We start from the raw sequence: 15,000 nt of genomic DNA, 5'->3' as shown, positions 1-15,000 counted from the left end.
GTTGATCAGTCAGATCAGTGTCTCTGAGGTGCTGTTGTTTATCAGCCTGTTGGGTTGATCAGTCAGATCAGTGTCTCTGAGGTGCTGTTGTTTATCAGCCTGTTAGGTTGATCAGTCAGATTAGTGTCTCTGAGGTTCTGTTGTTTATCCTCTACCTGTTGGGTTGATCAGTCAGATTAGTGTCTCTGAGGTTCTGTTGTTTATCAGCCTGTTGGGTTGATCAGTCAGATTAGTGTCTCTGAGGTTCTGTTGTTTATCAGCCTGTTAGGTTGATCAGTCAGATTAGTGTCTCTGAGGTTCTGTTGTTTATCAGCCTGTTGGGTTGATCAGTCAGATTAGTGTCTCTGAGGTTCTGTTGTTTATCAGCCTGTTGGGTTGATCAGTCAGATTAGTGTCTCTGAGGTTCTGTTGTTTATCAGCCTGTTAGGTTGATCAGTCAGATTAGTGTCTCTGAGGTTCTGTTGTTTATCAGCCTGTTGGGTTGATCAGTCAGATTAGTGTCTCTGAGGTTCTGTTGTTTATCAGCCTGTTAGGTTGATCAGTCAGATTAGTGTCTCTGAGGTGCTGTTGTTTATCAGCCTGTTAGGTTGATCAGTCAGATTAGTGTCTCTGAGGTTCTGTTGTTTATCAGCCTGTTAGGTTTGATCAGTCAGATTAGTGTCTCTGAGGTTCTGTTGTTTATCCTCTACCTGTTAGTTTTCAGATCTAGATTGTTTAGGGTTTACTGACACTTTATTTAGACAGGTACAGAAACAGATGCAGATACAGGAAGGAGGCAGACACAACAGGAAGGAAGGAGAAGGGGGTTGAACCCAGGTAGGGAGAGGAGAATGTTATTTGTCTTTGCTGGGAGCATTATGGGTAAACCACAGGCTCTGCAGTCTGCACCCTCGTGCCTTTTGGAAACTCTGTCTAATTTCTCCTCCTGTGGATTCTCAGGGACCCAAGTCTTAATTTCTCCTCCTGTGGATTCTCAGGAACCCAAGTCCTAATTTCTCCTCCTGTGGATTCTCAGGGACCCAAGTCCTAATTTCTCCTCCTGTGGATTCTCAGGGACCCAAGTCTTAATTTCTCCTCCTGTGGATTCTCAGGGACCCAAGTCTTCCTTCATCACCCCAGAGAAGAGAGCTAAACTCCGGTCCAACCCGGTCAAAGTTCGCTTTGCTGAGGAGGTTGAGGTCAATAGTCACTCTCAGGTACGTCAGACTCTTACGACACCCTATTGTCACTGCATGACGTGTTATAAGCCCTTTATGAAGCTGTTGTGTCACATCTGTCCAGGATTCATGTATGATCTAGTCTATGCAGTGACTTCTAAAGCACCAGATGGACATGTTGGTTAACGCTTTATGGAGCTGACATGACTGCTGTATGTAGCTAGTCACAAGTGGTTTATCTCTCAGCCATGTAACAACCCTATATTCCTCCCTGTCCTCACTGCTTGGAAACCCAGTTCACTGTGGTTGAGATGTCCTGTCCCTTTCCTGTCAATACACGTGAGGAGGAAGAGCCCTATTCCCTATATAGTGCACTACTGTTGGCCAGAGCCCTATTCCCTATATAGTGAACTACTGTTGACCAGAGCCCTATTCCCTATATAGTGCACTACTGTTGACCAGGGCCCTATTCCCTATATAGTGAACTACTGTTGACCAGAGCCCTATTCCCTATATAGTGAACTACTGTTGACCAGAGCCCTATTCCCTATATAGTGCACTACTGTTGACCAGGGCCCTATTCCCTATATAGTGCACTACTGTTGACCAGGGCCCTATTCCCTATATAGAACACTACTGTTGACCAGGGCCCTATTCCCTATATAGTGCACTACTGTTGACCAGGGCCCTATTCCCTATATAGAACACTACTGTTGACCAGGGCCCTATTCCCTATATGGTGTACTACTGTTGACCAGAGCCCTATTCCCTATATAGTGCACTACTGTTGACCAGGGCCCTATTCCCTATATAGAACACTACTGTTGACCAGGGCCCTATTCCCTATATAGTGCACTACTGTTGACCAGGGCCCTATTCCCTATATAGTGCACTACTGTTGACCAGGGCCCTATTCCCTATATAGAACACTACTGTTGACCAGGGCCCTATTCCCTATATGGTGTACTACTGTTGACCAGAGCCCTATTCCCTATATATAGTGCACTACTTTAGACCAGAGCCCTATTCCCTATATAGTGCACTACTGTTGACCAGAGCCCTATTCCCTATATAGTGCACTACTGTTGACCAGAGCCCTATTCCCCATATAGTGCACTACTGTTGACCAGAGCCCTTTTCCCTATATAGTGCACTACTGTTGGCCAGAGCCCTATTCCCTATATAGTGAACTACTGTTGACCAGAGCCCTATTCCCTATATAGTGCACTACTGTTGGCCAGAGCCCTATTCCCTATATAGTGAACTACTGTTGGCCAGAGCCCTATTCCCTATATAGTGAACTACTGTTGACCAGAGCCCTATTCCCTATATAGTGCACTACTGTTGGCCAGAGCCCTATTCCCTATATAGTGAACTACTGTTGACCAGGGCCCTATTCCCTATATAGAACACTACTGTTGACCAGGGCCCTATTCCCTATATAGTGAACTACTGTTGACCAGGGACCCTATTCCCTATATAGTGAACTACTGTTGGCCAGAGCCCCATTCCCTATATAGTGAACTACTGTTGACCAGAGCCCTATTCCCTATATAGTGCACTACTGTTGGCCAGAGCCCTATTCCCTATATAGTGAACTACTGTTGACCAGAGCCCTATTCCCTATATAGTGCACTACTGTTGACCAGAGCCCTATTCCCTAGATAGTGAACTACTGTTGACCAGGGCCCTATTCCCTATATAGTGCACTACTGTTGACCAGAGCCCTATTCCCTATATAGTGCACTACTTTAGACCAGGGCCCTATTCCCTATATAGTGCACTACTGTTGACCAGAGTCCTATTCCCTATATAGTTAACTACTGTTGACCAGAGCCCTATTCCCTATATATAGTGCACTACTTTAGACCAGGGCCCTATTCCCTATATAGTGCACTACTTTAGACCAGGGCCCTATTCCCTATATAGTGCACTACTGTTGACCAGAGCCCTATTCCCTATATAGTGCACTACTGTTAACCAGAGCCCTATTCCCTATATAGTGCACTACTGTTGACCAGGGCCCTATTCTCTATATAGTGCACTACTGTTGACCAGGGCCCTATTCCCTATATAGAACACTACTGTTGACTAGGGCCCTATTCCCTATATAGTGAACTACTGTTGAACAGAGCCCTATTCCCTATTCAAACATGGATTGTGTGTGTACCATTCAAAGTGTGAATGTGCAAGACAAAATATTTAAGTGCCTTTGAACGGGGGTATGGTAGTAGGTACCAGGCGCACCAGTTTGTGTCAAGAACTGCAACGCTGCTGGGTTTTTCACACTCAACAGTTTCCCATGTGTATCAAGAATGGTTCATCACCCAAAGGACATCCATCCAACTTGACACAACTGTGGGAAGCATTGGAGTCAACATGGGCCAGCCTCCCTGTGGAACGCTTTCAACACCTAGTAGAGTCCATGTCCTGAAGCATTAGAGTCAACATGGGCCAGCCTCCCTGTGGAACGCTTTCGACACCTAGTAGAGTCCATGTCCTGATAAACTGAGGCTGTTCTGAAGGTAGAAGGGAGGATGCAACTCAATATTAGGAAGCTGTTGTTCATGTTCTGTATACTCAGTGTAAACACACTATTAATGATTAGAGGGGAGCGGAGAGAGAAGGGTGGAGGGAGGGAGAGAGAAGGGTGGAGGGGGAGAGAGAGAAGGGTGGAGGGGGAGAGAGAGAAGGGTGGAGGGAGGGAGCGGAGAGAGAAGGGTGGAGGGAGGGAGCGGAGAGAGAAGGGTGGGGGGGGAGAGAGAGAAGGGTGGAGGGGGGGAGAGAGAAGGGTGGAGGGGGAGAGAGAGAAGGGTGGAGGGGGAGAGAAGGGTGGAGGGGGACAGAGAAGGGTGGAGGTGGATGGAGGGAGCGGAGAGAGAAGGGTGGAGGGGGAGAGAGAGAAGGGTGGAGGGGGAGAGAGAGAAGGGTGGAGGGAGGGAGCGAAGAGAGAAGGGTGGGGGGAGAGAGAGAAGGGTGGAGGGGGAGAGAGAGAAGGGTGGAGGGGGAGAGAAGGGTGGAGGGGGACAGAGAAGGGTGGAGGTGGATGGAGGGAGGGAGCGGAGAGAGAAGGGTGGGGGGGAGAGAGAAGGGTGGAGGGAGGGAGAGAGAAGGGTGGAAGGAGGGAGTGGAGAGAGAAGGGTGGGGGGGAGAGAGAAGGGTGGAGGGAGGGAGCGGAGCGAGATGGGTGGAGACAGAGTGAGAGAGAAAGGGTTGGAGCGAGAGAGAGAGAGATGTGGAGGGAGAATGAAAGAGAGATGAGAGGGGGGGGTGGAGCGAGAGAGAGAGAACAACAGGAAGAGATTGAGTGGTTGGATCAATGCCAGTCTGATTCCCTTCAGAACAGCTGTGATTACAGAAGAATAATGTATTGAAAGGGGGGAGGAGGAGGAGAGAGTGGAAGAGAGGGGGTGAGAGGAGGAACATAAAGAGGGAGGGAGAGACATGAAAAACACAGTATAATCGACAGAGAGACAGATGGAGAGAGACAGAGACAGATGGAGAAAGACAGATGGAGAGAGACAGAGACAGATGGATAAAGACAGATGGAGAGAGACAGAGAGACAGAGAGACAGAGAGAGAGGCAGATTATATATATATATATATATATATATATATATATATATATATATAGAGAGAGAGAGAGAGCCTATATTTATGTTTATTTATTTTCCCTTTCGTACTTTAACTATTTGCACATCATTACAACATTGTTTATAGACATAATATGACATTTGAAATGTCTTTATTCTTTTGGAATTTTTGTAACTGTAATGTTTACTGTTTTTTATTGTTCATTTCACTTTTGTTTATCTTCTATTTCACTTGTTTTGGCATGTAACATACATGCCAATAAAGTACTTACATTGAATTGAGAGAGACAGAGAGACAGAGAGACAGAGAGACAGAGAGACAGAGAGACAGAGAGACACAGAGACAGAGAGACAGAGACACAGAGACACAGAGACACAGAGACACAGAGACAGAGACAGAGAGACAGACAGAGAGATACCGTGGGATATGCGTCAACAGCAACCTTGGGAAAATCCTCTGTATTGTCATTAACAGCAGACTCATACATTTCCTCAGCGAAAACAATGTACTGAGCAAATGTTAAATTGGCTTTTTACCAAATTACCGTACAACAGACCACATATTCACCCTGCAGACCTTAGTTGACAAACAAACAAACCCAACAAAGGTAAAGTCTTCTCATGCTTTATCGATTTCTAAAAAGCTTTTGATTTGGCACGAAGGCCTGCTATACAAATTGATGGAAAGTTGTGTTGGGGGAAAAACATACAACATTATAAAATCCATGTACATAAACAACAAGTGTGCGGTTAAAATTTGAAAAAACACATTTCTTTCCACAGGGCTGTGGGGTGAGACAGGGATGCAGCTTAAGCCCCACCCTCTTCAACATATATATCAATGAATTGCTCCATACCCACAAACACACACACACACACACACACCGTGACAGCTAGCTCCACACACACACACCGTGACAGCTAGCCACACACACACACACACACACACACACACACACACACACACACACACACACACACACACACACACACACACACACACACACACACACACACACACACACACACACACACACACACACACACACACACACACACCATGACATCTAGCTCCACACACACACCCAGCCTCACTCTACTAGAATCTGAAGTAAAATGTCTACTGTTTGCTGATGATCTGGTGCTTCTGTCCCCAACAAAGGAGGGCCTACAGCAGCACCTAGATCTTCTGCACAGATTCTGTCAGACCTGGACCCTTACTGTAAATCAAAAAAGGTCCAGTTCCCAAGACCACAAATACAAATTCCATCTAGACACCGTTGCCCTAGAGCACACAAAAACTATATAGTTGAAGTCGGAAGTTCACATACACCTTAGCTAAATACATTTAAAATCAGTTTTTCACAATTCCTGACATTTCATCCGAGTCAAAATTCTCTGTCTTTGGTCAGTTAGGATCACCACTTTAAAGAATGTGAAATGTCAGAATAATAGTAGAGAGAATGATTTATTTCAGCTTTTATTTCTTTCATAACATTCCCAGTGAGTCAGAAGTTTACATATACTCAATTAGTACTTGGTAGCATTGCCTTTAAATTGTTTAACTTGGGTCAAATGTTTCAGGAAGTCTTCAACAAGCTTCCCACAATAAGTTGGGTGAATTTTGGCCCATTCCTCCTGACAGAGCTGGTGTAACTGAGTCAGGTTTGTAGGCCTCCTTGCTCGCACACGCTTTTTCAGTTCTGCCCACAAATTTTCTATAGGGTTGAGGTCAGGGCTTTGTGATGGCCACTCCAATACCTTGACTTTGTTGTCCTTAACCTCTCTTGGGTACGTGAGACGGTAGCGTCCCACCTCTTCAACAGCCAGTGAAACTGCAGGGCGCCAAATTCAAAACAACAGAAATCCCATAATTAAAATTTCTCAAACATACAAGTATTTTACACCATTTTTAAGATACACTTGTTGTAAATCCAGCCACAGTGTCCGATTTCAAAAAGGCTTTACGACGAAAGCAAACCAAACGATAATGTTAGGTGAGTGCCTATTCACAGAATAACACAGCCATTTTTCCAGCCAAAGAGAGGATTCACAAATAGCACAAATAGAGATAAAATTAATCACTAACCTTTGATGATCTTCATCAGATGACACTCATAGGACATCATGTTACACAATACATGTATGTTTTGTTCGATAATGTGCATATTTATATCCAAAAATCTTAGTTTACATTGGCGCCATGTTCAGAAATGCCTCCAAAATATCCAGAGAAATTGCAGAGAGCCACATCTAATAACAGGAATACTCATCATACACTTTGATGAAAGATACATGTTTTACATAGAATTAAAGATACACTTGCTCTTAATGCAACCGCTGTGTCAGATAAAAAATAAAAAATAAACTTTACGTATAAAGCACACCATGCAATAATCTGAGACGGCGTTGGAGTCAACAGAAATTACATCATAAATATTCCCTTACCTTTGATGATCTTCATCAGAATGCACTCCCAGGAATCCTAGTTCCACAATAAATTGTTCGATAATGTCCATTACTTATGTCTAAGTACCTACTTTTGCTAGCACGTTTAGTGCACATGTCCAACCGCTCGCGCATATGCATGTCACGTTCCTGATTATTATCTTTTATGTTATTTTTTGTATGTGTTTAGTTGGTCAGGGCGTGAGTTGGGGTGGGCATTATATGTTTTGTGTTTCTTGTTTAGGTCACTTGAAATTAGCCTTATATGGTTCTCAATCAGAGACAGGTGTTTGACGTTTTCCTCTGATTGAGAACCATATATAGGTTGGCTGTTCACACTGTTTGTTTGTGGGTGATTGTCTTCCGTGTCTGTGTCTGCGCACCACACGGGACTGTTTGGCCGTTCGTTTCGTTTATTGTAGTCTGTTCCTGTTCGTGAGTTCTGCGTGTTTTATGTAAATTCCATGATCAGGTCTGTCTACGTTGTTTGTTTGTTATTTTGTATAAGTCAAGTATAGTTCGTGTCAGTCTTCGTCTTTTTTTCCAATAAATTCATTATGTCAACATACCTCGCTGCGTATTGGTCCACCGATCCTTCTCTCCTCTCCTCGTCCGAGGAGGAGGAAGACGACAGTCGTTACAATGCAGGCAAACTCGGACGAAAACTTCAAAAAATTATATAACAGGTCGAATAAACTGGTCAAACTAAGTAGAGAATCAATCTTCAGGATGTTGTTATCATAACTATCCAATAACGTTCCAACCGGAGAATTCCTTTGTGTCTCTAGAAGGAAAGCAAGACGATATCATGTGGAATGCGCGTGACCAGGAACTGGCATTCTGCCAGACCAATGACTGAAACACCTCCCATCTGGCTCAACATCACAGTAGAGGCTTCATTCCACGTTCTACATACTGTTGACATCTAGTGGAAGGCGTAGGAAGTGCAAACAGATCCATATCTTACAGGGAATTGAATAGGCGATGAGTTGAACATCGACCAGCCTCAGAATTCTCACTTCCTGTTTGGATTTTTTCTCAGGTTTTTGCCTGCCATATGAGTTCTGTTATACTCACAGACATCATTCAAACAGTTTTAGAAACTTCAGAGTGTTTCATATCCAATAGTAATAATAATATGCATATATTAGCATCTGGGACAGAGTAGGAGGCAGTTCACTATTGGCAAGCTATTCATCCAAAAGTGAAAATGCTGCCCCCTATCACAAAGAAGTTAACTCACTAAGTGAAGTGGGATGGTAGCGTCCCACCTGGCCAACATCCAGTGAAATTGCAGAGTGACAAATCAAAAACAGAAATGTGACACTCCTAGGACTTCATGTTACACAATACATGTATGTTTTGTTTGGTAAAGTTCATATTTATATCCACAAATCTGAGTTTAGGCGGGACGCTACTGTCTCACTTGGCCAAAAGCCAGAGAAAATGCAGAGCGTCAAATTAAAATAAATTACTATAAAAATCTAACTTTCATTAAATCACACATGAAAGATACCAAATTAAAGCTACACTGGTTGTGAATCCAGCCAACATGTCAGAATTCAAATAGGCTTTTCGGCGAAAGCAAACAATGCTATTATCTGAGTTAGCACCATAGTAAACAAAGAGAGAGAAGCATATTTCAACCCTGCAGGCGCGACACAAAACGCAGAAATAAAAATATAATTCATGCCTTACCTTTGACGAGCTTCTGTTGTTGGCACTCCAATATGTCCCATAAACATCACAAATGGTCCTTTTGTTCGATTAATTCCGTCGATATATATCCAAAATGTCAATTTATTTGGCGCGTTTGATCCATAAAAACACCGGTTCCAATTGGCTCATTCATCCCCCTCCTCTCCCCTGTAACTATTCCCCAGGTCGTTGCTGCAAATGAGAACGTGTTCTCAGTCAACTTACCTGGTAAAATAACGGTAAAATAAATAAATAAAAATAAAAAACTTGTGAAAGTTACCTGTAAACTTTGCCAAAACATTTCAAACTACTTTTGTAATACAACTTTAGGTATTTTTTAACGTAAATAATCGATAAAATTGAAGACGGGATGATCTGTGTTCAATACAGTATTAAAACAAACTGTAGCTAGCTTTCTGGTCACGCGCCTCTAACAAACAGTACACAACAAGTGACCCTCGTTCAAAATGTCCGTACTTCTTCATTACAGAAAGGAAAAAACCTCAACCAATTTCTAAAGACTGTTGACATCCAGTGGAAGCGGTAGGAACTGCAAGAAGGTCAATTAGAAATCTGGATTCCCAATGAAAATCCATTGAATAGAGAGTGACCTCAACAACAACAAAAAATCTGAATGGTTTGTCCTCGGGGTTTCGCCTGCTAAATAAGTTCTGTTATACTCACAGACATGATTCAAACAGTTTTAGAAACTTCAGAGTGTTTCCTATCAAAATCTACCAATTATATGCATATCCTAGCTTCTGGGCCTGAGTAGCAGGCAGTTTACTTTGGGCACGCTTTTCATCAGGAAGTTAAAATAGTGCCCCCTACCCTAGTGAAGTTAAAGGCACAGTCAACTTAGTGTATGTAAACTTCTGACTCACTGAAATTGTGATACAATGAATTATAAGTGAAATAATCTGTCTGTAAACAATTGTTGGAAAAATTACTTTTGTCATGCACAAAGTAGATGTTCTAACCGACTTGCCAAAACTATAGTTTGTTTACAAGACATTTGTGGAGTGGTTGAAAAACTAGTTTTAATGACTCCAACCTAAGTGTATGTAAACTTCCGACTTCAAATGTACCTCGACCTAAACATCAGCACCACAGGTAACTTCTACAAAGCTGTGAACGATCTGAGAGACAAGGCAAGAAGTGCCTTCTATGCCATCAAAAGGAACATAAATTCAACATACCAAGGATCTGACTAAAAATACTTGAATCCGTTATAGAACCCTTTGCCCTTTATGGTTGTGAGGTCTGGGGTCCACTCACCAACCATGAATTCACAAAATGGGACAAACACCAAATTGAGACTCTGCATGCAGAATTCTGCTAAAATATCCTCTGTGTACAAAGTAAAACACCAAATAATGCTTGTCTTCATTCTTTTGGAACTTTGGAAGTGTAATGTTTACAGTTCATGTTTTGTTGTTTATTATTTATTGCACTTGCTTTGGCAATGTAAACATATGTTTCCCATGCCAATAAAGCCCTTAATGTGAAATTGTCACGAGAATTTTGCTATCTCAATGGTTGAACTCAACTATCACTCAAGCTTTGTGTATTTCCCAGAGGTCGTAACTCTCCGGTTAATAAAGAATTAGACAAAGTCTCAGATTCTGCAATAGATCAATACTTTATTCAGAGAGCGCTCTGTCTTCAAAATGAGAACACAATCTTTTTATAGCACACACACACACACACACACACACACACACACACACACACACACACACACACACACACACACACACACACAAATGAACTCACATCAGTAGAAACTCCACCTCTCTTTAGGTGGGCTGTATTAGGTGGGCTGTATTAGGTGGGCTGTATTAGGTGGGCTGTATTAGGTGGGCTGTATTAGGTGGGCTGTATTAGGTGGGCTGTATTAGGTGGGCTGTATTTTCTAGTTCACATACATTGTTTATCACCCTTCTGCAACATGTTTCATCATCTTCTGCCATTTCTAACAGTTTTTCTCCTCCCTCGGGTGGGGAGGCCTCTTTCCAGTTATTAGTTTCACCGTTATCACAAGTCGACAGTTCAGTTGTCCTCGAATGTCTCAACTATACCCAGCTCATATTGCGTAACACAATGGCCTAGTCACACACATCATTGAATTATGACTCTTAACACATTTCATACAATTATATGGTTCCGGGGTGGAATACTTTAGTCATTATCTTAAACATACAAATTATTCTATCAGAAATTGAAATTGAGAGCCAGAGAGAGAGGCAGACATACACTGTAAAACGTAAAGGTTCCTGGAGCATCCTCTAGGGGTTCTTCAAATAACCCCTTTTAATGGATCCTCAACAAGAAAATACTATTATTATTAATAATAATACGCATAACAACTATATTTTAGTTTTTTGTGTTTATTATGATTTTAGTGGCAAATTATAATATATATATTTTTAAATGAGGTAAACAAATATGAAAAGATAGATGGTATCATCATAAAACAACATATATTTAGACCAGACTAGGGACAAACCTTACCTTACACTGAGGAGATCTTTACATTGTTCAATTAAGTTCCTACACATGCTGTCCTTTTAAATTAAAATCCAAAAGTGTTTCAGTTGGGCAGTTAGGTTCCTGCAAGAACCCCCACCAACTAACGAGGTTCCTCGATGAACCCCACCTCCTATGGGGTTCTTGGAATAACTTTTTGGGGGGATATTTTCAGAGCCAAGAACCCTAAGGTTCTTCAAAGAACTTTGAGGATCTTAGAAGAACCATTGTTGAACCCCTAATTTTTAGAGTGGGTGCCATTTGGGAGTCATTCAGAGTGTTTAAGTTTAGCTGAGCTGTCATCACCACAAGCCCAGGTAGTTTACCTTTCAAAACACTTATTTGTCCCCCCCCCCCTTCTCTAATATTTATCTGTTACCAGTAAAGTATTTAGCTAATAATAACACACCCTTATTTCCTGGTTATTCTGGTTTCCAGGGCAACTCGCTGCTCTTCCTCCCCAACGTTCTGAAGGTGTATCTGGAGAACGGACAGACCAAGGCCTTCAAGTTTGACCCCAACACCACTGTCAAGGTAACTATATCATACACATACTACACTATCATATTATAATCCTGATGATACTACTAATATAATAGACAGACCAAGGCCCAACCCCCCTGTCAAGGTAACTATATCATACACATACTACACTATCATATTATAATCCTGATGATACTACTAATATAATAGACAGACCAAGGCCCAACCCCCCTGTCAAGGTAACTATATCATACACATACTACACTATCATATTATAATCCTGATGATACTACTAATATAATAGACAGACCAAGGCCCAACACCACTGTCAAGGTAACTATATCATACACATACTACACTATCATATTATAATCCTGATGATACTACTAATATAATAGACAGACCAAGGCCCAACACCACTGTCAAGGTAACTATATCATACACATACTACACTATATCATGCACATACTACACTATCATATTATAATCCTGATGATACTACTAATATAATAGACAGACCAAGGCCCAACACCACTGTCAAGGTAACTATATCATGCACATACTACACTATCATATTATAATCCTGATGATACTACTAATATAATAGACAGACCAAGGCCCAACCCCCCTGTTAAGGTAACTATATCATGCACATACTACACTATCATATTATAATCCTGATGATACTACTAATATAATAGACAGACCAAGGCCCAACCCCCCTGTTAAGGTAACTATATTTTACTATATGATGCCACAATGCTTCGACACCATATTCAACCAAATACTTAACTCCGCTCTTTGACTTTTAGATTTGTGTGTATTGTTGTGAATTGTTATATACCACAAGACTGTTGGAGCTAGGAACACAAGCATTTCACTACACCCACAATAACATCTGCTAAATTTGTGTATGTGACCAATAACATTTGATTTGATTTGTTAAGGAACTATACTGGGGCGCGTTGGGCCGGTAACCGAAAGGTTGCTAGATCGAATCCCCGAGCTGACAAAATAAAACTCAGTCTCTGAACAAGGCAGTTAACCCACTGTTCCTAGGCTGTCATTGTAAATAAGAATTTGTTCTCAACTGGCTTGCCTAGTTAAATAAAATAAAAAATAAAAAATACTGTCTACTAGTGTCCTGTCCAGGGGTGAACATGAACATCAAGCTGCCTCACGCTACAGAAACAATAGACTCCTCCTCTACAGGCCGTCCTGGCTCAGACAATAGACTCCTCCTCTACAGGCCGTCCTGGCTCAGACAATAGACTCCTCCTCTACAGGCCGTCCTGGCTCAGACAATAGACTCCTCCTCTACAGGCCGTCCTGGCTCAGACAATAGACTCCTCCTCTACAGGCCGTCCTGGCTCAGACAACAGACTCCTCCTCTACAGGCCGTCCTGGCTCAGACAATAGACTCCTCCTCTACAGGCCATCCTGGCTCAGACAATAGACTCCTCCTCTACAGGCCGTCCTGGCTCAGACAATAGACTCCTCCTCTACAGGCCGTCCTGGCTCAGACAACAGACAATAGACTCCTCCTCTACAGGCCGTCCTGGCTCAAACAATAGACTCCTCCTCTACAGGCCGTCCTGGCTCAGACAACAGACTCCTCCTCTACAGGCCGTCCTGGCTCAGACAATAGACTCCTCCTCTACAGGCCGTCCTGGCTCAGACAATAGACTCCTCCTCTACAGGCCGTCCTGGCTCAAACAATAGACTCCTCCTCTACAGGCCGTCCTGGTTCAGACAATAGACTCCTCCTCTACAGGCCGTCCTGGTTCAGACAATAGACTCCTCTTCTACAGGCCGTCCTGGCTCAGACAACAGACTCCTCCTCTACAGGCCGTCCTGGCTCAGACAACAGACTCCTCCTCTACAGGCCGTCCTGGCTCAGACAATAGACTCCTCCTCTACAGGTCGTCCTGGCTCAGACAATAGACTCCTCCTCTACAGGCCGTCCTGGCTCAGGCAATAGACTCCTCCTCTACAGGCCGTCCTGGCTCAGACAATAGACTCCTCCTCTACAGGCCGTCCTGGTTCAGACAATAGACTCCTCCTCTACAGGCCGTCCTGGCTCAGACAATAGACTCCTCCTCTACAGGCCGTCCTGGCTCAAACAATAGACTCCTCCTCTACAGGCCGTCCTGGTTCAGACAATAGACTCCTCCTCTACAGGCCGTCCTGGTTCAGACAATAGACTCCTCCTCTACAGGCCGTCCTGGCTCAGACAATAGACTCCTCCTCTACAGGCCGTCCTGGCTCAGACAATAGACTCCTCCTCTACAGGCCGTCCTGGCTCAGACAATAGACTCCTCCTCTACAGGCCGTCCTGGCTCAGACAATAGACTCCTCCTCTACAGGCCATCCTGGCTCAGACAATAGACTCCTCCTCTACAGGCCGTCCTGGCTCAGACAATAGACTCCTCCTCTACAGGCCGTCCTGGCTCAGACAACAGACAATAGACTCCTCCTCTACAGGCCGTCCTGGCTCAGACAACAGACAATAGACTCCTCCTCTACAGGCCGTCCTGGCTCAGACAACAGACAATAGACTCCTCCTCTACAGCCGTCCTGGCTCAGACAATAGACAATAGACTCCTCCTCTACAGCCGTCCTGGCTCAGACGACAGACAATAGACTCCTCCTCTACAGGCCGTCCTGGCTCAGACAACAGACAATAGACTCCTCCTCTACAGGCCGTCCTGGCTCAGACAACAGACAATAGACTCCTCCTCTACAGGCTGTCCTGGCTCAGACAACAGACAATAGACTCCTCCTCTACAGGCCATCTTGTCTCAGACAATAGACTCCTCCTCTACAGGCTGTCCTGGCTCAGACAATAGACTCCTCTTCTACAGGCCGTCCTGGCTCAGACAATAGACTCCTCCTCTACAGGCCGTCCTGGCTCAGACAATAGACTCCTCCTCTACAGGCCGTCCTGGCTCAGACAACAGACTCCTCCTCTACAGGCCGTCCTGGCTCAGACAATAGACTCCTCTACAGGTCGTCCTGGCTCAGACAATAGACTCCTCCAGGTCGTCCTGGCTCAGACAATAGACTCCTCCTCTACAGGTCGTCCTGGCTCA

The 15,000-nt window shown here is 43.7% G+C and overlaps 2 protein-coding genes across 2 annotated transcripts in view; one reads left to right on the top strand and one right to left on the bottom strand.

The window, feature by feature from the left end:
* The window catches only part of LOC139579781 (scavenger receptor cysteine-rich type 1 protein M130-like), a 524,366-nt gene that overhangs the window by 60,066 nt on the left and 449,300 nt on the right, over positions 1 to 15,000 (bottom strand). The window lies entirely within an intron of this gene.
* The window catches only part of LOC139577939 (uncharacterized), an 86,319-nt gene that overhangs the window by 45,466 nt on the left and 25,853 nt on the right, over positions 1 to 15,000 (top strand). Inside the window, exons 7-8 of the mRNA XM_071405061.1 lie at positions 1,092 to 1,196; positions 11,864 to 11,959. Coding sequence (XP_071261162.1) covers positions 1,092 to 1,196; positions 11,864 to 11,959 — 201 coding nt within the window. The remainder of the gene's footprint in view (positions 1 to 1,091; positions 1,197 to 11,863; positions 11,960 to 15,000) is intronic.

This window comes from Salvelinus alpinus, chromosome 6 (assembly GCF_045679555.1).
Source record: "Salvelinus alpinus chromosome 6, SLU_Salpinus.1, whole genome shotgun sequence".
Taxonomy (NCBI): domain Eukaryota; kingdom Metazoa; phylum Chordata; class Actinopteri; order Salmoniformes; family Salmonidae; genus Salvelinus; species Salvelinus alpinus.
This window is presented reverse-complemented; position numbering and strand designations above follow the sequence as displayed.